A 26,359-nucleotide genomic window follows, 5' to 3' on the forward strand; every position below is an offset into this window, starting at 1 on the left:
CAACGGCAAGTCTGCCTCCTGTTAATGGACAAAACCCATTTTGGGAAACCGAGATATAGAAATGTTTTCAATCCTGTGTAGAGAAGAGTACGCAGAACTACTTTACAGTCAGACAAGAAGTTATCTTTTGATATAGGGCTAAACAGCAGACAAGTCCCTTCACTTCAGAGAACAGCTAAATATATTTGAGTTTTTTAATGGTACATTTTCCTACCTCAATTGTATTGATTCCCCGCCCCCAAGACTAAACTCCCACCAATAGCCGTAAAGAAGTACTGCTACAAGCCCTCCCATCCATTGATTCTCTGTGAGGTAAGCTCCTATGTTCATATGATTAACACTTTCCCTTTGGGCTCTTTCCCAATCAAAATTCCAATTATCCCTCCCCCAGTGCTACTGCTGTAATGAACTCCACAGTTTTCCACTCCCAACTACATTTCCCTAAACATACAGAAGACAAAGCAGTGTAGTTTTAACTTCAGGCTTGTTAAACTCTGCTGTAAAATGGCACAGTAGAAGTTATTACCTCTACCCAAGTCACTTTGGGATTACAGCCAAAAATACCAACACACCTCAAGTCACAGCAAAGATCAGTCTAGTTTAACTGCCACCCCCATTCCCAGTTCAGCACAGAAGCCTTGTACTTCATTGATTCATGTGCAGATCTGCTGTGTTTCTAAAAAAAAGCTTTATAGATTTTATTATAAAACAAAACAAGTGACCACTAGTCACACATCCAGTTTATATTTTGTATAGATTTAAAATAATTCAATTCTAAAATTTTGAAAAATTAAAATTGTATAGCCTTAATTTTTTTTTAAGCACGTACAATACATATGTAAACAGATTTCAGCATAAAACATCAGCTTCAGTCAATTTATAAACTGGACGCGCTACTAGCGGTCATTTGTTTTGTTTTTTGAGTGCTGTACCATGCGCATCGCATCACCTGCATATCGGCTGATTTTATTATATTAAGAAATCTACAAGTGTTATTAATAATTAAATATTTAGAAACTAAAAAAAAAAACAAGCAAAAGTTGCATAATTAGCAAACACTTTGCGTAAATTGGTGTTGCTTGCTCTTACTTCCAGTCGTCAGGGCCATTCATCGCAGCTTTTAAAGCTCAACTAAAAACTTTTCTTTTTCCTAAAGCTTTTAAAACTTGATGTTGTGCAGACTTTATACTGTTAGTTTTACCCTACCCTGTGCCTGTTTACCCTACCCAGTGCCTGTTTGCATTCTCTTCCCCTCCTTATTGTTTTACTATGATTTTATTAGATTGTAAGCCTATGCGGCAGAGTCTTGCTATTTACTGTTTTACTCTGTACAGCACCATGTACATTGATGGTGCTATATAAATAAATAATAATAATAATAATGATGGCACTTGCCTGCAGCCAATAGTATGCATGCATGGGCTTCAGCATACCATGGAAAGCTCTGGGAAACTCTATTCTCAGAGCCAGGCTGAAAGTCACTTAAGGGAGGGTTCTGTACATGCAGTTGGAAGTCAGCACAAACAGAGAAGGTCACATCTGCAGAAGGTTAAAAAGTATCTGCTCTACTCTGAAATGGTTCAAAATTTATACTAGAAAGTGAATTTCCATGAAACACATACAACTTGAATGTGTATTATTGAATGGTTATTTCTATTAACTCTTCCTTTGTTCCTTCTTTGTTCCTTCCTTCTTTTTTCTCTGTGAAAGAAATGGTCAAATAACAACAACAACAACAACAGCCCAGGGAGCTTCGGCTATTGGGTGGTATAAAAATGCAATAAATAACAACAACAACAACAACAACAACAGGACACGTTTCAGTTAATGTGAATTAATATGCAACTATGATGCAGGCATGTAATAGGTGTTCACCATTTCCCTGGCAGGGTATCAACAAATCATGCTGTTGTAAAAGAGATGGAATCAAAACTCATGACTTGCTTAAAAATTCAAACACATTCAGATTATTTGCAACCTGATAATCCGGCTGTATTTCAGCTCCATGCAGGGCTGATGCTTTCAATAGACCCTGGACAGAAATCTCATTTCTTTTAAGCAAGAGCAAAGGTCCTCTAAGGATTACTCTGCAGCTACCAGAATAACTACATTTGCAATTAAAATTGTTTGAAATCCAGGGTCAGTCACCAAAGGCTTCTGCTTCTAGCAATATCAGTGTCAACTTTTACCCAAATATAACTTGCATAAATTAATAGCATTGCAAGGCTATACATGAAAGGTTTCTTCAGGTTTATACTTCTGACTGGCTAATCCAATGTCTGTTCAACCAGATGCCTGGTGACCCAGAAGATCTGAACTGCCAACAGTGGCACATGCTGTATGTACCACACTGACCTTTTAAACTGTGATGCTTTATTTTCAAATATCTGAATAAATATGGAATTTGCAAACTGTTCCAGATTAGAGAGTTCTATCCGTTCAAAGCCATAGTGAATTAAATTAAAGAATGCATACATTTCAGGTTTGCACAATGGGGTTTGTGCAAACAGATTGGTTAATTGACATAGAGACATTCAGATGTTGCAGTTGATTCTTTAAAGTAACAGTTCTTTTTAAACTCATCCACTAATCTGCACATCTCGATATTTCATACGTAAGGTTTTCCAGGCAAAGCACATTTATAATATGTATATCTAGTCAGTTCTACTTAGTTCTGCACACGTAAGACTGTGCAGAATGGAATAAAACTGATTTTGGATCAAATGCTCTTTCCGTTTAAGGTTTGATTGAAGACAGAAATGAGAAATTTACTGTACCGAGAAGAGAGAGAAATGTGCTGAGATTATTTCAGGGCATATAGAGAGTTTAAATTGCAAATTTTGCTTTAGTTATGGCCAGTTCCTTAGTTCTCTCTGGGTTTGTACCTCAACAAAACTATTTTACATAACTGCCATAATCTTTCTGTACCCTTTTGTATCATGGGAGTAACTTTGGAGTAATGCAATATACTAGAATAAATTTGAATGCTTCCAAATAGAGCAAGTATTTCCCCCTAAGTCCCTTTTTGTCCTTCTAGTCCAGAAACCCTGCGAAAACAGCAAAGTCTTCGCCCGGCATTGAAACAATAGCAGTGTCGGTGCTAGGTGGCTTCCCTTGGGAGAGAATTCCGGAGCTGGGGTCCATCACTGAAGAAGCCTTGAGTTCGACGGGCCCATATGCAACCCTGAACGGGGGTACTGAGCGTTTCCTCCCTTTTGGCTCTGTGCAGGGGTGTGGGATTTACTTCTGGGTTCTCTTAGCAGAGGTCAAGGAGACCATCTGTCAGGGATGCTTTAGGCTGGATTCCTGCATTGAGCAGGGGGTTGGACTCGATGGCCTTGTAGGCCCCTTCCAACTCTGCTATTCTATGATTCTATGATTGATTCTATATGTTGTAGGATGGACTAGCCTGTAATTAACCCAGAACACACTGGCTTGGGTCAAGGAATGGATCTTTCACAAACATCACATGTACTGTCTAGATTGTCACTTTCAGGAACTGCATCTCTATTATACAGTTGACAAACACCAACACACTTGAAAACCAATAAAGCCTTAAGAGCACATTAATATATATATATATATATATATATATATATATATATATTAAAAAACCCCAAAAAAACTCATATAAGTCTAAGAACTATAAAAGCTATCTCAATCGTCTTGCAAAATAGCCTGCAGATGTTGTCATGTATACATTTTATGAAACCTGGATGGGGGGGGGGGTAATGACAAGGTCCAAATAAATGGCATTTTAGGATAAGTGCAATCTGGAATGTAACCTCAAGATATCCAGATGTACACTGCAGAATGCAGAGGACGGGCATTGCTTTTTTATGGCTCCATCAATATCATGAAATGTGAAGTTATGCAGCCATATCACAGGTTGTCGCTGCCTTGCTGAGCATATGCCACGTACACAAATAATGTTTAAATAACCAGTGATCAATGTCTGTAATACATTTTAGAGAAGAAAAGACTTGATATTTCTTCAGCCTTTGAATATCTTATTTCATAGAAGGCCATTTTAAGGCATGGCGTATCACTGGATTAGAAGGTCACACAGTTGATGTCTCTAAGATAAGCATTCTCTCTCTCTCTCTCTCTCTCTCTCTCTCTCTCTCTCTCTCTTTCTTTCTTTCTTTCCTGAAAGTTCACCAAACTGCAGATTCCAAAGCTTAGAAGAATTGAAAGACAAGTGCTCAAACTCTGCCCTGCAGTAATTTATTTGTTAAGGACAAACCTGCTCTGAATTCTTAAAAACAAAAGTTGTTTTTGCTATCCTAACTAAACTCATTCTCAAGGTCAAAGTCCTTCCTATGTCTACATCCTAGTAACAGGACAATCATACACAAGTGCATTTTGCTGCATGTAGTCATACATGTGCACATCATCATCAAAAACTAACTACACACAGACTGCTTGCTAATTCCCGAAAGGGAGTAGCAAAAGAAACACTGTGCAAGATTTATATCTCTGTCGATTAAAGACAAGGCACATGGCTTCTCCTCTGTAAAAAAACCCTTTAAGCACATGGAAAAATCACAATGGATCATGACCTAGATTTGTTGCCTCAGATGCTCTTATACTCCTTTTACAATGATCCCGGTGGAATATTAAATAGGTCAGGCTTGACACTTAATCAGTCACAAGCACTAATATTAAAAGAAATCTTGGCTGGTACTATACATTATATACATATCATCAGAAACGAAAAACCAGCCCAACTATTCTTTTCACTGGAAGAGAAACTGTTACTGTGTAAGATAGAGATAACCATTTATTTTATAGGCTTTGAAAAATACGTACATTTGTTTCTCTGAAATAATTTATGACTCCTGGGCTGAATCAACACATCATAAGGCACTAATCTAATCCACCAAGTCACAAACTTTTACTTTAAAGCACTATGTGGCCTGAATCCTAGATACTAGGGGTGTGCAACAGAATCAGATGACGCTTGAGCTAGGGTGACCATATTTGGGAAACCAAAAAAGAGGACACCTAGTGTGTGTGTGGGGAAGCAGCTTTCTGAGTCCTGCAGAAAGTACGTTATTCCTCCACCACCTTAAAGAACCCGATTGGAGTGGAGGAGGGGAAAGGATTTCATTCTGCACCACCACCATCCACTCCAATTGGGGCCTTTTCTATAATGTCCATGAATGACCCACTTTCCCCTTTAAGACCTCAATTGGAGCTCGGGGTGGGGGAACGATGTGCCTCAAGAAAGCATGTCATTCCCTCCTGCCATGCTAATGGCAGCCTTAAAGAGGAAGGTGTGTCATTCCAGGACATTATTGAAAATTATAGAAAATCCCCCCTGACACCATGGAAAGAACAAAAACCAGGACAAATCCGGGGAAATCCTGACAGTTGGTCACCCTAGCTTGAGCAAAAGTGGGCAGTTTCAGTCTGATTGTCTTGCATCCAAAGAGAGGTTCCCCATGAAGCGAACAGAACCAAATCCAGGCGCAGAGTGAGGCTTTGGCAGTAACTCATGTTTTGGACACTAGGGCCACACAGACTTCCTGTTTTGCAAAATAGTACAAAACAGGGTCTTTCTTATTTGGTTTATACTGACTGAATTAGGACAACATGATAGCATCATGTCAGGGATCATCATGTCAAGCATCTGTCAGGGATGCTTTAAGGTGGATTCCTGCATTGAGCAGGGGGTTGGACTCGATGGCCTTGTAGGCCCCTTCCAACTCTGCTATTCTATGATTCTATTCTATGATTCTATGATAGCCTATGCTTATCGAACCCATTGTGGGTTGTCGTGTCATCTGTTGGGAATTTTTTAACTCAAGATGGGTTATTTGCCTGAAATAATCCGCTCTGATAACCCACAGTCTGCAGTAGGGATTATTTAACCCACCATGGCTTGTGTCTTCTGTCAGGCACTGTGAGTGAATTTGCTCACCAATAGAGACCCCATGGCAAGACAGGATCATATAGCTGCCACCACTCTATAAACACGTGAAGATTTGCAGGATTGGGACTTCACTTGATCCATTTTCAAAATCCTCTGCAATTTCACTGCGGGGAGGAACAATCCCAGGTGTGCCAAATCAGGTGTGGGACAAATAAATCTTTGGAAAATAAGCAAAAATAAAGAAAACTAGCAAAAATGTGCATTTCCCCCATAGCCAAAAGTGCACAATTGCATAGGTGCGAATTCACATGTGAACTTATTTGTACCTGCACAAATAATGCACATTTTTGGCTGTTTTCTTTTTTTTTACTTATTTTCCCAAGGTTTATTTGTGCCGCCTCCTTTTTGATGCACCCTAGATTTCCCCTCCCCTGGTTGTAAATGCACAGGGTTTTGAAGGTGGCTTGGGTGTTTCACCACTATGGGAGGCTGTTTTTGAAGTTTGGTCTCGATCCTGCAAACTTCCAAAGGTTTATTAGTGCCACCCCCTTTTAGGTGCATCTGGGATTTTCCCTCCTCCAGGTGTAATTGTGCAGTTTTGTTGTTGGATTGGATGCTTCCCAACTAGAAGAAGCTGCATGTGAAGTTTTGTCCTGATCCTGCAAAACCCCAAGGTTTTATAGGCTTCAGTCCCTTTCTGGTGCAAATGGGATTCTCACTCCTTGGTGACCAGTTGTATGGTTTTTTTGATGTTGGATTGGTGCCTCCGAATTGCAAATGTCCAGCACTTTAGAGGTGAAACAGCACAACACCCCGGGTACGAGGACTGCACCAGGACAGGAAGCGGGGGATGGGGGTCAAATTACACACAGTAGCTTAATAAGTTACTCACAGTGGCTTATAAATCCATTCATGTGGCAGGAGATCATGGGTTATTTCAAAAAATAAACTACTGTACTTAGGTTATTAACTCATCATGGGCTACTGTGACATCCAAACACAGCCATTCTCTAAATGCTGCAGCGGGAGGTGGGAGGAGTGAGTGTCATAGAATAGTAGAGTCGGTAGGGGCCTATAAGGCCATCAAGTCCAACCCCCTGCTCAATGTAGGAATCCACATTAAAGCATGCCAAACAGGTAGCTGTCCAGCTGCCTATTGAATGCCTCTAGTGTGGGAGAGCCCACTATCTCCCTTGGTAATTGGTTCCATTGCCATACTGCTCTAACAGTCAGGAAGTTTTTCCTGATGTCCAGCTGGAATCTGGTTTCCTGTAACTTGAGCCTGTTATTCCGTGTCCTGCACTCTGGGCGGATCAAGAAGAGATCCTGGCCCTCCTCTGTGTGACAACCTTTCAAGTATTTGAAGAGTGCTATCATGTCTCCCCTCAATCTTCTCTTCTCAAAGCTAAATATGCCCAGTTCCTTCAGTCTCTCCTCACAGGGCTTTGTTTCCAGACCCCTGATCATCCTCGCCCTCCTCTGAACATGTTCCAGCTTATCGGCATTCTTCTTGAAGTGTGGTGCCCAGAACTGGATGCAGTAGTCAAGATGAGGACTAACCAGTGGGAACCAGTATCTCATGTGACTTGGAAGCTATACTTCTGTTAATGCATCCCAAAGTAGCATTTGCTTTTCTTTGCAACCGCATCACACTGCTGGCTCATATTCAGCTTGTGAGTGACTGACAGGTTTACCTTCTATTTCTAGGGCACATTTTACTAAGAGCTTCAATCACTGCACTTCAGGGGAGGGCAAGGATGGGGTGGGGCCAAGATGCCAATACTTCCAACGCCAGCTGACTTCACTATGAAAAAGTCTTTGAACTGGCTTTCAGGCATATTAATTGCTTAGCTCCTGCCCATCTCCTAAAACTCTACAAGTTTCTTACTTGGGGACACCTCTAGGATGACTACTATTTTCATAGAAATTAACACACACACCAACAAATCGGAGGGAAGGAAGGGGAAGAGAATCAAAATGAGAGATCTCCCCGTCATTCCTTCTGCCATTGTGTCCCCCAGTAATTGCTGATTGTAAACTACAGGGGTTGGGTGGGCATCAGCATTTGAGCCCATAAACAAGGGGACAAGTGGGCCACCAAAGACAGCTTTTCCATGCTCCACAAAATCTGGATCTGAATTTGGTAGCCATATAATGTTTAACTGTATAACTTTGTCACTGGTACTGAATTGGTAAGTTTATATCCTCTGCAGTTAATTTTTTATTTTTTTAAAAAAAAAATTGTTTTGTTTTAGTTACTCTCATTGCTCTCTATATTTGAGAATGTATGCTGACTGAAAAGTGAATTATAAGTTCCTACATGAATAAATAGCAGTCCTGATCTTCCAAAGTTATTATAGAATCAGCAAAATTTTGTTAGTGTGGCAAAACACATCACCAATATTTTCAAAGAAATCACTATATACAATCCCTACCTTGCCATCCAGGTTTACATACAGGCTTGACTTCAACTCGTACCAAGACATCTTCAGCTGCACGTTTTTGCCCGCAGTCAAAAGCTGTTACCATTATCTCATACTGATGCTGTTTGTCATAACTCAGCTTCTCGGTATTCCTGATATTCCCTGGAGGTGCAACACAGGACAATAAATAGCCATTGGTTCATTGTCAAGCTACTAGATGCATGCAATTGGCTGTAATAAAACTTATAACAACTGTCTGTAGTATACAAAAGGACTGCTATATAATAGGACGTGGTGGTGGTAAGTTAAAAGAAGGAAGGGCTGACCTTCTCAGACACCTTTGGTTAAATTGTATTTTTTTTCTAAGCAGTTGTGCTGAGATAGGCCTGCACAACTGCTTGGGAACATGGGTGTATCCATTCCACCAGTGCAGCACCATTGAAGGAGTGGTGGGTGGCACAGGGGAAGAATAGACTTATGCCAAATCCTATTCCTATACGTGAACATGCCCCCAACAACAAAGCTTTAATGTTGATGATGGAGCTCCCATATAACTCAACTGAGCGAGGAAATTATTCAAAGGGCTCAATCTTACACATGTTTAGATGGAAAGAAGTCCTAAAATTCCAAGCATTCCCCTGGGAGTTGTAGGACCTCCGACACACATTTATCTGTGGGATCGCGATAGGATTTATTTTTGAGTAGACATGTGCCAAAATGTACAGAGCTATACACTGAAAGCAATGGAAAGGAAAGTACCTATGCCTACTTATGGGCCTTTTGAAATCATTCAAATCAAATTCTTGAGAGCAATCTTTGGAGACTTGTTCTGTTTCTAAGGAGGCCTTCACATAGATTTGTTTGATAAACCTTTGGCACAAACTTGTTTTTCCCCTATAAGATTGGCCCCATTGACCCTAACAAATGCTTTTCAGTCAACAGACGGAAGGCAATTGACAGAGAAATTACTGACTTATGGGTTTACAACTGGCAGTTTAATAGTCTGTGGATACTTTAAAGCTAAACTAACTATTGAACAACTTACATGGGATATAGAACTATTTAAGCTCTGTCACAAAAGATTGTTTCTTTGGGGGAAACGTACTTGTGCCTTCAAATTATCTGACCAATTTAACCATCACCAAATTTAGAAAAGCCTTTACGTTAGCTCGATTTAATGATTTACCATATACTGTTTTTAGAGGGAAGACATTGCGAGGCCCCATACCATGAATGTATATGCCCTTGAGATGGGTGGGAAGTGGAAACTGTGGGGCAGAATTTGTTATATTGCTCCTCTTATTGAGAAATTCACCATGTTTTTATTACAAAGCCAGGAAGATCAAACAAATTTTATTTTTTCTCTTCTTCTTTCTAATCAGGACTCTCAGATTACAGATAAGGTGGCCAGGTTTTGTGCAGCTACTAGGGCTTTCTGGATTTTTTTTTTAAGTTAAAAAAAAGTATTATTCTGCCAGCTTTATGCTCTGGGGTCATGTTAGGTTTCTTTTTGAGTTTCTGTATAATTATGTACATTGTGTGTAAGTTTTGTACATGTAAAGTGCTGATCAATGACCGTAATAAAATTTATCTATACTGCCCAATAGCTGAAGCTTTTGGGGGGTGGGGTGTTACGAAGATTAAAACCTTAAAAAATACATTATAAAAATCTTTTACATACAAATATATAAGCAGACAGCACACATATAAGAGACATATATATCTAAAACATTTTTTAAAAAATCAACAATTAGCAAGATCCAGGACCTGATTGAAAACCTTATCATATACTGCCATATGAATCAAACCTTGATTCTTGTTGGTGGGTCGTGCAGGAGAACTTGGCCAACTAAGACCAACCAAATATGAGGCGGTTTTATTTGACCTTGTCAAATTTCAGCAGAAGTCTCATTCATAACCTCACATGACTCTAGGAATCTCACATACTGCATGCTTTTGACCATCCATGATCTTGTGAGGGCTGGGCGAAATTTCCTATTATGGCACTTGAGAAGCCTGACCACCAGGAGCCAACAGCAGCAATCTGGTAGCCTGGTTCCCCTTTTCCTATCCCACACCCCTCCTACAGCTGTGGTGGTTCAGGGGCAAGGAGCTTTCTTTAATCTCCTCTATGGTAAATCTGACCAGCTTTTTAAAGTGATATAATTTTGCACTGCCAGATGAAAAATAACGTTCTGCAGCAACAAAATCAACCTGACAGAAGCATAAACGTGACAAATCACCTGTCCTAGTAACAAAGAAATAGTAGCGTTCACAAGAAAATAGGAGCAGGAGGGGAGGAATAGAAATTTCAGTTACTCTTTCTGGAAGGATGGGGGACCTTACCATTCTAAATCAACCTCTATAATCTAGTTCAGCATTTTAATTCAGGCAATTTTTGCTGAATGACAGTTCCTTCTCAAACTGAACCTTGGAAGTATTCAATATACATTTCATATTATCAGTGCCAACAGCTTTTTGTAGCCAACAAATGTTTAATCTTTCTCATATCCTGAAGCTGTGCTCATTTTCATTGTGAATTCATGTATTATTCTGTATAGTCTATACCCTGACTGAAGTGGATTACATGATTGAAATAGATTAATCAGAATTAGTCAGGATTTTTAACCTTTGGCTACCTGAACCACTGTAATATTTCACCTTGAGTCTTCAACGCACTTAGTCTGAGGTAAGACTCTTGGCCTTCGTGTGACATGTATGTAAAATAGCACTAAATAGTATATAGAAGAAATCCCTAGAGGCCTGGGCCTCGTCTACAGCTAGAAGCCTTTTGAAAGGGGGGAGGGATGATCAAGAAGTATTGTACTTCTGGAATCATCCCTCAGGGGCCAGACGCCAGCGAGTTTCCCAGAAGTAAAGAGGGCTGCTCTGGGGCAAAGGGTTTTTTGTTTGTTAAAAGTGGAGACAATTGTGGAACAGTGATCCTGCACGAAGGTACCATTACTTAAAAAAAAACAAAAAAAAACAAACAAACTCGGTGCTAGAAGATGCTAAGAGCCATTCAGGAGGTGACAAAAATGCTCTCCCCCTCACTCCCATGGATTCCACCCACACAGCTGCTTGCCTGTTCGCTGAGCCCACTACTCGCGGGGAACAGTGACTTCGGAAGGGGCCCACACACCACCTGTGGACCTCAGAATTGCCCCAAGAGATGGGAAAAAATCATGATAACTGCAGTGCCAAGAGAATGGAGTGGTCATCCCCGGTTCACCCCGGGATCAGCTGTGCATCATGTGGCTCCATAGGTATGACCTCGATATTCTCCTGGGATAAATAGCAGGTGTAGTTTAGGCCATAATATATATCCCTGTTCTAAGCCTTATTGTACCAATACAGAAGTTCCTGAGAACAGGAATAACAATATTTATGCCAATCCAGCAATCCAACAGGACAGGAAAACTTCACCAGCAGATATAATGGTGCCAATTTTAGATTCTGGATTAATACAAACTGATTTCTTACATTTTGTTTGTTTCTTACTGTATAAATCCCAGATTTGTATTTTTTTTCTGGATACTACATCTATAGAATAATAATGATGATGATAAACCTAAGAAAACTCACCGTTTATCGTATGAGATTTCTCTTATTTTTCTATATGTCACACATTGATGTTTATAATGGAAGTTTCCTCGATTTCTGTGTGCACCAGCTTTGAGATGAGAGTTAGAACTGAAAATATCTTAGGTTTGATGAAGAAGTAATGTTCAGGAGTGTGCTGTTGACTGATGAGTCCCCATTCAAACTCCAGCAACTTTCCATTGTTTGCTTCCACCATTATGTAGTATACGTGCTATATATAGTTAAAGCTAAAAAGTTTGAAATCTAGTTCAAAAATATCAAAACCCTGTAGGGAGGATGTAACCAAGTGAGGGGGGAGTATACCAGGGAGGAGGGGGAATCACATTATTTTGGCCAAAGTGCATTACCATGATATTACTCAACAGTTTGTTCCTATTATTGGGAATTACTCTAAAGGCTCAATCCTATACATGTTTAGATGGAAAGAAGTCCTAAAATTTCAAGCATTCCCCTGGGAGTTGTAGGACCTCTGACAAACATTTAACTGTGGGATCTTGATAGGATTCATTTTTTTCAGTAGACATGTGTCAAAATGAATACAGCCGTACACTGAAAGCAATGGAAAGGGAAATACCTATGCCATTGGTTGGGGACCTGAACCACGATCATATTGGAGTCATGAGAAGGTTTGTATCCAGTGGACCCAAAGTTGTCAACCCTTGCCCCCACCCCCTGCCCCTTCCAACTAGGGATGCTGGACAATTCCTTCAAATTCCACACTTCTCCAAATTTTGTGATGTAGTTGTCAGCTAAAATACTGAATAAAAATGTATATTATGAAAAGTGCGTACAAAATGTATATATTATAGAAAGCTGAGAAGAAAAATAAAAACAAATTGTCATACTGTTTTTTTAAACAAAATTAGTACAATACTGGGGAAATTTGATAGAACAAACTTATGTTTGCATATATATCAAACTAACACAGACTGCATATAGACAGGGCTGGCACTACCATAGAGGCAGCTCAGGCAGTGGCCTAGAGCGCCAAGGTAAGGGGGGCACCAAATGGCACACCCGGAAGCCGCTCTCCCACAGCAGCTCAGGAGCGGCTTCCAGCCGGGTGCTGACTTCGAAACCAGGACGCTGGGGTGGGGAGTGAGCGGGCAGCTTCAGAACGGCACACCTGGTGAGAAGCCACTCTGGGAGAGTGGCTTCCGGGTACGCCGTTCCGAAGCTGCCCACCCACCCCAGCATCCTGGCATCAAAGCCAGGAGCGGCTTCCAGCCGGGTGCTGACTTCGAAACCAGGACGCTGGGGTGGGGAGCGAGCGGGCAGCTTCAGAATGGCACACCTGGTGAGAAGCCGCTCTGGGAGAGTGGCTTCCGGGCACGCCGTTCCGAAGCTGCCCACCCACCCCAGCATCCTGGCATCAAAGCCAGGAGTGGCTTCCAGCCGGGGGCTGACTTCGAAGCCAGGACGCTGGAGTGGGTGGGTGGCTTCGGAATGGCGTGCCCGGCTGGAAGCCACTCTGGGAGAGCAGCTTCTGGGTGTGCCTTTCTGAAGCTGGCCTGCCTCCCACCACTCCGCCGCAGTGTCCTGGCTTCCAGCTGGGTGCTGGCTTTGAAGCCAGGACGCTGGGTTGGGGGAGTGGGTGGGCAGCTTTGGAACGGTGCACCCAGCTGGAAGCTGCTCTGGAAGAGCGGCTTCCAGGCGTGCCTTTCTGAAGCCAGCTGGCCAGCCGTCCCCCCCACCCCAGCATCCTGGCTTCACTTCAGCTGGCCAGGCGAGATGGTGCCCCGCACCTAGGTATGCTGGGGTGGGGGATGCTGGGGTGGGTGGGGATGGGTGGGTGAAAGCAGCTCACCTGCCTAGGGTGCAAAATAGTCTGGCACTGGCCCTGCATATAGACTGATTTATTCATCTCATACCCCCACATACTCCAGACAGAAGCACAGCAGAAACACAGATGGTGGAACTACACTTGCTGAGATTTTTGCAGATGCACCAGGGCCCTCCATGGTGGATGTGCTACCCCACTGGTGGAGCTCCTATCCTCCGGTGAAGGGGCTTTCAGTGTAACTCCTCAGCCATGCTTTGGTGGGGGTTACGATTGCTCTCCCAGTATAAGAACTTACTTGCACAAAGTATATTAGATTTGATCCAGGCTAGGTTAGTCACACATTAGTTCCATTGAAATCACTGGAAAGAGTTATCTATAACTAATATGTCCCATTGATTTCAAAAGAATAAATATGTGACTAACTTGCTCTGAATCTCTTCTGCACCACTGATCTCATCTTTCAATTAAATTACAAAAAACAACAGTGTTTCTATAAATTGTCTACATATAATGGTGAGTATCCAATGAGGCCTGTACACCAGCTGGACATGCTGAGCTGTCCCATTCTGGACACAAGCCTTTTGGCTCATTTCCAGGGTTCCTCAAGGAAGTGCTAGCTTCCTGTTGCACCAGTGGTAGGTCCTGCTGGCATAACAAAATCAGCAGAGGGGGAGGGGCAATGTTGGCTACTGCCCACTGTTCATATTATGCCAACCAAGTTAGCACATGATACAGTATTACTGGTTGACTTTTTCATACATTTGTAATCTTCCTACTATTTATTTGCTGTCTTTATTTGATTAACATTTCCTTTTATGCATATTCCTTTGTGTTCCTCCTTTTTGTTCTCTTTACTGTTGTTTTACGCTATGAACTGCAGGGACAATTCCCCAGATGTTCAAGTTGGCTCAATCAACATTAGTAAGCTTCTGGAACTCCCTTAGAATATTTACCATCTCATAGGATTTAAAAATCATTATAGTGTTCATTATAAGTATTTTAAAAATTAAAGTTCATTAAGTTTTTTTTAGACGTACTTCAAAAATTTAATGTAACAAAAATTAAATTACTGGAAGGTCATTTGGTTTTTTTCTAAATATTTGTCGATCACGAATACTTGATTAGTATTGATCACGAATACAGTTACTTCTTATGCCCCTAGCTTTGTGCTACATACATGACACAAGCTCTTGGATTTAAACTGATCTTGTCCAAATCAAAAAAACTTACAGTATGAAGTCCAAGAACTTATACAATATTTAAAAATCTACAGGACTTTATATACAGCTTTTTGAATTGTAATTTATGGTAAATATAAGAAACTCAAGAAAACTGAACACTAACTAGTAAGATATTAGGCTAGTGGAGTATCTAAAAAAATGATCATCAGCATTTCCTGGGTGCCTACTTCAGGTGCTTTACGAGAGCCAAATTAGAAGCTCACGTACCATACAGCTACTAATTACTTTTTCCTCATTCAGTTACAGGTGGATGGATGGATGGATGTGTAATCATTACAGGGTATGCTGAGCGCAGAGAGGAGAGCCTTATCTCTTCTGTGTAATCTGTATTTACTGTGTAGATTACTGTATTTACTGTGTAATCTGTACAGCACCATGTACATTGATGGTGCTATATAAATAAATAATAATAATAATAATTCTTTCCCCAGAATGAATGGAACCAAAGTTACTTCTCCATGTACAGCTAGAAAGCTAAGGAAAAAGGTCCATTTGTGCCAAAAGGGAGTTAATACAATCAACGTTGTAACTATTATCTAGGGTATCTACTGTATGAAGATGCCCTTTCAGTTAAGTAAAAATGAAAATGGAGCACATCCTTTATTCCTATCTGAGATCACAAAATTTGTGAAATGAAGAGATACTTTCACGTTCATGGCTCCTACTCCAACCTGCATTACATTCTAGTTACTATAAGGATGTGCATTCACAACAAAAAAGTAGCTATTAATAGCTTTTACAGTGACAGTGGGGCAGCATTTAATACTGTCCATGTGCTACTGTGACCTATGACAAACACAATGAGAACCTACTGATACCTGAGGTATATAGAAATGAGCAGAATTTCTCATTTTTGGAATGGCGCAGATCAGCCATTCCAAAGGGAACTCAGCTGACTTGTCCTATTCCGGAAATGAGTGTTTCTGCTAATTTCTGCAGTTTGTTTTGAAAACATTCATTCCTGGTGCCCTCATGGTGGTTCCTGTGAGCACATCCTTTACCTCTGTGAGCAGAGGTAAAGTAGCAGTATTGGATACTACCCTAAGTCAGGATGATTACACAAGCATACAAAGAAAAGTAAAGTTCAACAATAGTGATTTCATTCATATAAAAGCTTTTTGAGTTTACTCTTTCCTTTATTGTCACTTTCCTTTTTTGTGTAGCCTATGTCAAAAGACAATCTTTATGGAAGGAAAACATATTTTTAATACAACAACAAAAAATTACATGTGTCTGAAAATTGTTTACATTTAAAATCAGAATTCTTTGTTTTGAACAGATGTGACCCCCAAAATCTCAGCTTTATGGGGAAACATATCATACGTTTTCCCCATAGGTTGTTGACAGACAAAGACTATGATGGTGTTATCTTCCATGTACACCCTAGTTATGTGCTGAATTTTAAATTTAGTCTATGAGGCCTCATTTCAAAGCTCACTTAAGTCGATGGCTAACGTTCCATCAACTTTCCATTGACCTCCGCCAGCTTGAAAACAGCCTCCAGGAGAACAATATCTGAAACTAGTTCATTCTTGTGACAGTTAAATAGCTAACAACTTACCTCTCTCTCCAAGGCATGGCAGTCACTCTTGCCATTAAAAAAAATCTCTGTACAGTTGGCCTATATTATAAGCACAGTTTCATTTTGCACAGTGCTCTTAATGAACACACTCCCAATGATCACATAAATCTTCACATCCCCTACAGCCAAATAAAAAGTTGCAAGTGCATACATCTATGCAGTACAAGATGGAGTTCTATAAACACTTTTAATCATGGTAGGAAGCTACTAGGACCATGTTATGCCTACAAAGAAAGGAAATAAAATATTACAACTGAGATCCACAGCTCTGCAGGGCTCAGATGTACATTTGGAGATGCAATAAGCAAGGGCTATATTTTTCTCTTAAATGTTGGTCATGTTCTGCACTCATGATCCCATGGCATACAAGGAACATTCCTTACTACTAAAGAAAATGCAGCAAGTGGCTCCTGCTAACATAGACACATTGTGTGCATACCTGGACTATGGAATCAAATTATATCTTGATAACTCTACCAGATGTGAATTCAGCTCATGAGGTGGAGGAAGTATCTTGAGGCAATGTATTAGCCCTCATCCTGTGTATGAGTTATAGTGGAATTGATTAAGCTGAATTGTTTTCTTAAACTTTAGTCACTAAAATAAACCAAAGAAATTAATAAACCAGTGTGGTAGGGTTTCTCAGTTTTGGTACCCGCAAAGTGGAAAAGTCCTTCAAAAGTTTTATTTGTCAGTGGGACTGCATTACTTAGAAGAGTCAAAATTAACAAATATGTAAAGGAACAAGGTATACAGGGCAGCATGCTTTCAACACATGAGAGCAAAGGATGAGGGTTACTAGGACTTTGGCTAAAGTTTGGATTATTATTAACTTGGTGAGTATAGGTTTCTGCTACACTTCATCTGCCATTTCACTCTTATACGTATTTAACGCTTATAGATTGAAGTAAACATTTCCCCTGAGCCAATCCTAGTGGCTCAGAAGTTTCACTATGTCCTCATTGCCTCGTTCCCCAGCTGTCCCCACACAATCCCCGTTTTCTTGCCTCATCTTGGTAGGGGACACAGGAGTAGCAACAATGCTGGCAAAAGAAGAATGGAATGGGAGGCTTTCCCCCCTCCCTGCCCTCCATCATTCTAAGTGATGGGATTCAGTGCACAAGTGAGGGATAGTTCTTTCAGGGCCAATTGCAAAAGCCCCTGAAAGAGCTACATCTTCCATAGTAATTCATAGTATTAGCTAAGTCACCTAGACTAATAATGTGTCAGGGGGTGACAGGATGCTTCCTACTTTCTATACCTCTTCCTCTTCCCCTTCCCACTGCATCACTGTGCAGCTGCCTTAAGCTCACACCACCTCTCTTCCCCCACCCATCATTTCAATAGATAACCTGTAATTTACTTTTTATTTTCTTCTATCAATAAATAATGTTTTCTGAAAAAGCTCTGATCCTGCCTCTATTTCTCACTCTAGGGTAGGGTATCTTAAAGGGACATTCTGCTACCTAGACCAAAATTCCTGGCATTACTCACATTGCATTCCCATGTATTTGATAGAATGTTGCAAGTTTCTGGGCCAACTTTACTAGGCTAATTAGGAGCCTGTCCTCTGGCTGGAATAGTGTCAGGATAGTAGAGGTAAGGGGGATCCCTAACATCAGAATAATTACCTCCTCCCCTGGGCCGTTCATGTTCATGAAGGGCATGTCCCCAGAACATGAAAACGTACATTTAGATGTATGTTCCCAGCAAGCATGGTAATGTGGCTGAACTTTCTTGAGTACTCAAAACAAACTAGAGGTTGTAGAATTTGAAAACAGAAAACTCAAGATGTGCTCTTCCCCAACACCCTAAAACGATCTGGAATACTGAATAACCAGCTAGAAATTCAAGGAATAATGCATGCACCTTCATTTGGAAGATTCCATGTCATACCACACTCTCCAATGAAGAACAACTAGACTAAATAGCTCTTGATTACTCATACTCAATTTCAATCATCTTGATTGCCCCCTCCGTACCATATTCAAAACATTTGCCTTCCAGTTTTGCTAGGGTAATGAGAGTGGGGATTCTTGTTACCACCATTTGCATTTTACTGATGCTAACAGGTTATTATCTTCTGATGCTCAGCTGTGCATTATGAGAGAGCAGCACAAATGCAGACAGATCCGTGTCAAATGGGGAGACGCTTCCTATAAGCCAATGGAGCATGAAATGGGAGTTATGAGAAAACAAAAGCGCTGTTCACACTTCCAATTTATAATTCTGGCAATACTCATATGGAACATCAGAAATAAAAATGCTTACCTCTGAAATGAAACAAATACTAAATTATTTGGATGGAAAAGATATGTTACTGACTGTCCTACTGGTCATGCTGTGTCTTGCTGAGATTCTCAGAAATAAACAAAACAGAGGTTTTAATTTCATGCAATTAATGGTTTTTTCTCAACGGTAATATCCAGAGTCACATTTCTTACAACATCTAAAGACTTTGCCAAATGATCAAAGAAAGCAAGACTCTACTACATTTTAGTCTTAGTGTGATGCTCGTGTGATTCTCTTTAAAAAGAGACAATAGTGCTACATCTTGTCCCACATGATGGATGGCGAAATATACCAGCTGCAGGGGAAAATGTGCAGCAGTATTATGTTCACAGCTCTCTTTGGGGGACTCGGTGTGAGTATGTGTGTGTGTGTGGTTGTTGTTAATTGGGGAAAGGAAAATGTACAGTCAGCAAAGAACTAACAAAAATGAAAGTTAATTAATTCACGGTAAATGTCATGGGATGGGTACAATAATGTTCTTGGGGATGCTCACCACTTTTTAAAGGAATGTATTATTGACTGAACCACTCTGCTGCTAAAGGCTGTTTATAAAGAATACCTTTAAATGGCTATAAAATGTCATTTGGCATTTAAGTGAAGGGGGTGAGTTAGATTTCATATAATCACTAATGGTATCATAAATGCTGTCCAATGAGTAACTACGACAGTCATTCAAACATATTCAAGCACTCACAGTTTCAGTTAATGCACTGCCTAGGGAAAACACTGAATTTTCATAGGCACCACATATTACAGCATGAGTGCTGATATAATGCAGTACCTACCAGGACAGAAAACTTCCATGAGAAAAGACATCTGGACCACCTATAATAAATGAATAGTGGCTACACATTTATTGTGGGGGGGAAAAAAAAAACCTGAAAAAAATAGGATTGTCTGAAAACACCCAGAAAGTGCTGCTGCTTGGTATTATATGGTAACATAACAGCTGAGATCAGAGGTTGCTAAAAATGCAGTAGTTCCCTTTCTCTACAAGGTGATGCTATTGTAGACACCCTAAATGGTTTATAAAGAGAAAATCGTTTTTAATACTAAATGAATGTTCAAGAGACATCCAGTACAAACAGTGAAATCCTAAGAGTGCTCTACTGATCCCACATCACTCTGAGCTAAACTAAGGCCGTTGCTAGACCACGGGTTAGCACGGGCTGACACCGGGGCTCACCCCTGTGTGTCCATATGATGCACAGGGGATCCCAGGGTCAGCCCGGGCTAAACCCTCCCTTGGCCCAGGATAACCAGCACCAGTTGTGGCCTGGTATTTCCGCAGCCCCGGACTGAGCCCGGAGCTTTTGAAGGTCTAGCTAGTTCCGTGGCTTTTCCAGGCTACGCGGCTTACTCGCGAGTAGCTGGGAGAAGCCGTGCCCATTGGGCCAGGGCGGAAATCGCGGGGGGGGAGATGGGGGCCAGGGGGGAAAGAGCAGACCCGGCAGGAGAGATTGGGGGGAAGAGCGGAGCCAGGGTGGGGCGACCATGGCCAGGGGGGTGGAGGGGGTATCGGACATGGCGGGGCGGGTGATCAGGCGGGCAGGTGATTGGGTGGGCATGGCAGGCGGGGGGGGCGATAAGGCGGGGGGGCATCGGACATAGCGGATCAGGGGATGGAGAACGGGGCCAGGGCAAGGAGATAATGGATGGGGGGGAAGGAGAACGGAGCCAGGGCGAGGAGATCATGGATGGGGGGAAGGAGAACGGGGCCAAGGCGAGGAGATCGTGGACAGGGGGGATGGGAAGGAGAATTTTTTTAAAAAATAAAAACCCACTTACCTTTCCTGGCTCTTTCACTGTTGCTGCCGCTTTAAAACTAAAACAAAATGGCGGCCGCGACGACTCTCTCCAGAGATTGTCGCGGCTCGCATGTGAATAAGGGCGAGATCTCACGTTATTCATAACGTGAGGTCTCCCCTCCTCTCCCCCGGATTTTCCACCAGGTCTATCAAGGCCCTGAGTTTCAATTCTATTCAGCTGATATTTCACAGTGTCAATAGAAGCCTCATTATTTCCCAGAAACCCCCCTCTTAATTCTGGATCACAGAAAGTGGTTATCAGAAAAATTAGCAAGGCAGACACATGTTTACCCCACATTAACTCCAAGGCATGAAATTAAGTGCTTCCTAGAAGACACAGTAAGGCCCCCAAATGCATAAATGTACAATAGCATGCACTCACCATTCCTGTCAATAGCGAATGGAACATCGGTTGTAACAATTTCATAATTGCATATCTGGCTGTACTGAGGAGAACAATCCTCATCCATGGCTTCCACTTGTAACACACTGTCATAGATTTTCCCCTCTGTCACAGTAGCCTTATAGGATTTTTCTTTAAAAGTAGGTGCAAACTCATTGACATCCTTTACCTGGATATGGACCACAGCCCTAAAATATAAAGAATGATCAATTTCTTACAATATAACTCAAATAACTAATATGAAGTGTTATGATTCATAATGTAGTTATTATATGCTTAAAATTTAACAATGAAGTAATGAAGTAAAAGCAATGCTAACTGAACACTTACAATCTAAATAAAAAGGGTAAAGGAGGGACGGAAAGCACACAAATTAAAAGGTGAATGTGATCAAATACAATAAATCATTTTGAGTATTAAATTCTGTTTTTTCAATAGAGACTCTGTTGAAATAAAATCTTGCATAACTTGAACTTCCATTTCACTGCTGTATTTTATTTGCTTTACTGAGACATCAAATATGACAATTCTCACATTAAACAAAAGAATATGCTATACAAAATGGAACAATGCAATGAACAATTTCTAAATTTTCATCACTCTAAATCAAGAATAATGCATCAGGGTTATCCTCATTGGGACCAAAGTAAAATGAATAAAGTTTGGGAAGAAATGGTTGGAACAATAGCCCAGTGGCTTATTTTGAGCAGAAAAAGGGCTGCAGATGAAAGGGTTAAGAAGCCCTGACTCATTCTGTCCTCTGATCAAACTAGCAACCTTCCATGTCTGCTTTTCAGCTAGAAGAAAAAGCACAATTGCAAGAAGTTGCCAGCTGAATATATAAATCTAGGGACAGGTGCCCCCCTCTCTAGATCAGGTGGATTTGGCTAAAACAAATTTGTTTCCCCATTGAGAGATAAGTAAATAGTTAAGTCCTTTCCTAGATTCTGAGCCTGTGCTCTGATGGCAACACTGGAAGCACAAACGCCTCACACAACCCTATCAGCACAACTCTCCCACAGCACCATTCCCTTATATTTCTCCAAAGCACATCTGGTAATGGCAATGAGAAAAGCATGGCCATGCAATGAGGAAGTTAGTTTCTGGGCTACTATTGTGTCCTGGAGTGCTATTGAAGCAGTGTCCTAGGCAGTATTCAAAACATATTCCTGTTCAGGTTTCCAGCCATCCAACAATGGTCTCCACAATGTCATTTAATTCCTCTCTCTCTCTCTCTCTCTCTCCAACCCACCTGAAAAATTTCTAACATACTGAGCATGCCCAGAATTCACTGGGGTGTTTTTGGAGAGGGGACTGCCCCTGTTGTGTTTTTCGTTTATTTATTTTCTTCTCCTGAGCATGCTGATATCTCCCTCTTGTTTCTCAGTGGCATTAATTTTAGTCCATTTCTCTAAGCACTCACCACCTGTGTACACTATTGGAGGGAATAGTTGGCAGCTAGCAGGTAAGTACGAATGTAATTTTGTGTTTTAAATCTCTATTTGTTTGTCCATAATGATGTTACATCTGTAGTCAGGCAGAAAGGTGGGCTATACAATAGTTTAAATAAGTAACCAATAAAAATAAAAGGACAGAATAATTAAATATTGAGATTATTTAAAAAGAAACAATCAGTAGGCTAAAACTGTTTTTGCAGTTTAACGTCAATTATTAATTCATTTGCCTACACAACAACAACAAAATCATTCAGTACATCAACAATAGATTCCTTTATCCAGATTAACTAGGATTGCCAACGTTTGCCACAATCTAAGCAAAGAATGTACTAAGACTTTGCTCACATCATCCAACTATTTCTCTAAACTATGTTGGATCTTTATCATAGAATACCACGGTGCCCCTTTTGGATCAGTGTGATGTTATGATAGAGTATCATACTCTAGGCTCAAATCCAGAGCCTGGTCATTGGTCATTGTGTTTCACACTAATGTACCTCAGAGAACTGTTGTGAGATAAAATGGGGTGGGGAGAGTATAATGTACTGCCTTGAACACCTTAGGAAAAAATGCCAAATAAAAATGTGCTAAAGTTTTTGAAATGAATAATTGTCTTCAATCCTATGAAGACAATCTGAACATGGAGGCTACTGAGTACTCCTCTCCTCCCCTGCGAATGCCCCCTTTTCTCATCCTCACCATCTGTTTATGAGCATGGAGGCATATTCAGAACTGCACTGGCTATGAGAGATTGAGGGCAAGGGCAGGGAGCTATCATGATTCCAAGCCTTCCCACCGAGATGTGAGACAATGAAGAGGTCTGCTGTGCAATTCACAAAAGCTTTATTCAGTAGACACCTTTTCACACCTGAAGGGAGTGTGAATGCTAGGAGCTATCCTCTAAGCTTAATTAGCCTAACAAAGCAAGGCAGTTGCCTATCTACTAAATGGAGGGTTTTCCGCCATGCCTGACAGGCTTTTACTAGACTCTTCTTTCAGGGAGGGTCTTCAAGTTGTAACCTCTGACATGTGACTAGTCTAGAGGACCACCTCCCACCTCCTCTCAAATCTGTCTGTTTTTTGCAGCAGGCTCTGGGATCTGCCAATTCCAATGCTCCCTCCCCTACTGACAAAGTCTGATTTCCCGGGTTAGTGGGGGGAAATGAGGGAAGATGATCTCTGAGCTTGGGCCTCCTGTTCAATAAGCTCCTGAGAAGATTCCTCCTTGATTCCTGAAGAGCCTTGGTGAATTTCCTCTCCCGCTTCCTGTCTCAGCTGGTCTTCTTCAGCCCCCAAATCCAATTTGGAATCCATATAGGGAGACTGGGCCTCATGCTGACAGAAGCGTGGTTAGAGTCTTGTTTCTGAGTACAAAGCCCAGAAACCGAACAATCCTTTGTCTCTTCAGACAATGTCTGAGGGAGATAGGATTGGCTCAGTGAATGATAGTTCTTTAATCTTATTTTGAACTCACATTTGGCACAGCATTCTAACATGGAAATTCACACTTTTGAATCGCGCCAGCGCAGCAGAAGGGCTAGATCGGCCCTGGGGGGAATGCGGGGGCTGGGAGACGCATTTCCGGAAGTCCCGGGCTGCGTCTTCCTGCTCCTTCCCCCAGTGCCGATCTAGACTTCTGCTGCGCTAGATCGGCGCTGGGGGAAGGCTGGAGGACCCGTTCCTGGAAGTCCGTGAATGTGTCTCCTAGCCCTTTTCCCCGGTGAATTGGGGGCCAGTTCTGGTTGCCCCAGAGACCTCCATTTTTCCAGAGGTCTCCAGGGTTTCCCGGTACATCTGGTCAAAAAACATACAATTTTAGGGAGCAGCAAGGGCTGCACATGGCACATGCTGCATGTTGTCCAGCCTGTTATAAGCACATGTGTATGTATATATTTGTGTGTATGAATATATACATGTATATACATGCAAATTTATAAATGCTAGAATGTATTAACACTTCACTAATCTTAGCAAAAAATAACAGTGAAACAAAGAAAGTATCTGAGCATATGCACACTGCTATTCTCTCACCACATTATGCTGTTCTTAACAATTGCTGCTTACCCCTCCATATTCACTTAATAGCGATGGACTATATCCCACACAGATTAAATCCTCAGCATTCCCTTTTTAGACATTTAGTACAAGCCTGTTGCATGAAAACTACTACAGCCATGGCCAGATCTACACCAAGCAGTATATAACACTTTGAAAATGCTTTGAAAACTGTATATGTAGTGAGTCCTGGGCCCAAAAAGTTGTCACTACTGTTATAAACTGTTATAAAGCAGTAGTGCAGATCCTGCCCACATCACATACATTCTGTTCTCCTCCAGTAACAATCCCTCCTCATTTTTCCATCCTCCAGCAATGCTTAATCAAGCAGATGTTACCTCCTCCTTGTTATGGGCAAGCTCTCCTTCTTTCCTCCTCCCCATAACTGAATTTGTGCCAAGATTTTACCACAGTTCAACCAAGGAATCTGTCTTCAATACTAAGGACATGGCCTTAGCTAGACCTAAGGATTATCCGAGGCGAATGGAGGGGTCATCCCTGCCTGCTCCTGGCATCCTCTGTGTGTCATTTGGATGCACAGGGATGATCCCAGGACGATCCCGGGATATGGCCTGGTCTAGCCATGGCCTAAGTTATGAAGACTGTATCTCTGAGCATGTATAAGTGCCTTTCCCTCACAACTGAAGCCAGAGTCCATGACAAAATACAAATCACAAAACATACACATGACTGAGATGAAAGGGTAGCCAAGTCAGTGGAGTGGAATGTGTTGTGCCGTTCATTAAACCTGCAGCACCCTGCTCACAAAGCAGGACTTATTTTTGAGTAAACATGCAGAGAATCAGGCTGCAAAAACTAACTTGGGCTGCAGTCCTATGTACATTTTTCCATATAGGATTGTATAAGTGAGCAATATTTATCTCCCACCACACCACCATTAACTACTCTCTTTACTAAAGTTTGTCATTCCATTGCTGGATAATGGGAGCTGACAAGCAAAATAGCTAAACATTGTTTGTGTGTGTTTTTTGCAACCATGTGAACCCACTTTCCCCAAAGAGCTGGATGAGGAGACGGAGAAAAATAAATCCTCTGTTTATATAAGGTCAAATACAATTCAGAATGTCTCTTACCCTCCACGCTACCCTCTTGAGAAGAGAAAGAAAGACAAGGGGAAAAGCATGAGGAAAAGAAGAGAGGTGATGGGAAATGGAGTGGGAAAGAGAATTCCCAAAGCCAAGAAGCTATTTTCAAAAATATAGCACTTCAGAGGAACCAGGCAGGGGTGGAGAGTTTGTGAGAATTGTACATGCTTTAAATAACTTTATGCAGTGAAGTGTTTGAGGGCTTTCAAATAAGTTTTATTGTGCAAAAAAAGGTGTGGGGGAGGAGGCCATAGCTCCTCCCCCAGATGTCAACATATACAACTTGAATGTCTGCATGGAGAAGATTGTACACCATGTACATTGATGGTGCTATATAAATAAATAATAATAATAATAATAATAATAATAATAATAATAATAATAATAAGATCGTTGCATATACAGATGAATCAGTGGAAGCTTTTATGTGAGTCAGAATGGGGCTTTTGGTGTAGTCTGTCCTGGAATGGACTAGTCCACTCTTAATCATGGCATCTAAGCTCACTGAACATCAGTTCCTATTCCCTCACATCTAAATAGACCTTGATCAAACATTTTCTACTTTATATAATTATATTTTTTATACTTGAATGAATCTGAATTCAAAATAACATTTAAATCCAATTTTATCTGTACTTATTATGCAGAACAAATAAAAACGCCCTCTGTAAAGAATCAATGCTGCAGAAATGTGAAAGTATAAAAGGATGCATGAAGAAGCAAGGAAT

At 41.2% G+C, this 26,359-nt stretch overlaps 1 protein-coding gene across 1 annotated transcript in view; it reads right to left on the bottom strand.

Moving 5' to 3' along the window:
* Positions 1 to 26,359, bottom strand: part of CLSTN2 (calsyntenin 2) — a 491,073-nt gene that overhangs the window by 109,932 nt on the left and 354,782 nt on the right. The window contains exons 4-5 of the mRNA XM_063132243.1: positions 20,993 to 21,201; positions 8,314 to 8,463 (exon numbers count right to left, since the gene is read on the bottom strand). Coding sequence (XP_062988313.1) covers positions 8,314 to 8,463; positions 20,993 to 21,201 — 359 coding nt within the window. The remainder of the gene's footprint in view (positions 1 to 8,313; positions 8,464 to 20,992; positions 21,202 to 26,359) is intronic.

The sequence above is a fragment of the Elgaria multicarinata genome, chromosome 8 (assembly GCF_023053635.1).
Source record: "Elgaria multicarinata webbii isolate HBS135686 ecotype San Diego chromosome 8, rElgMul1.1.pri, whole genome shotgun sequence".
Lineage (NCBI taxonomy): Eukaryota > Metazoa > Chordata > Lepidosauria > Squamata > Anguidae > Elgaria > Elgaria multicarinata.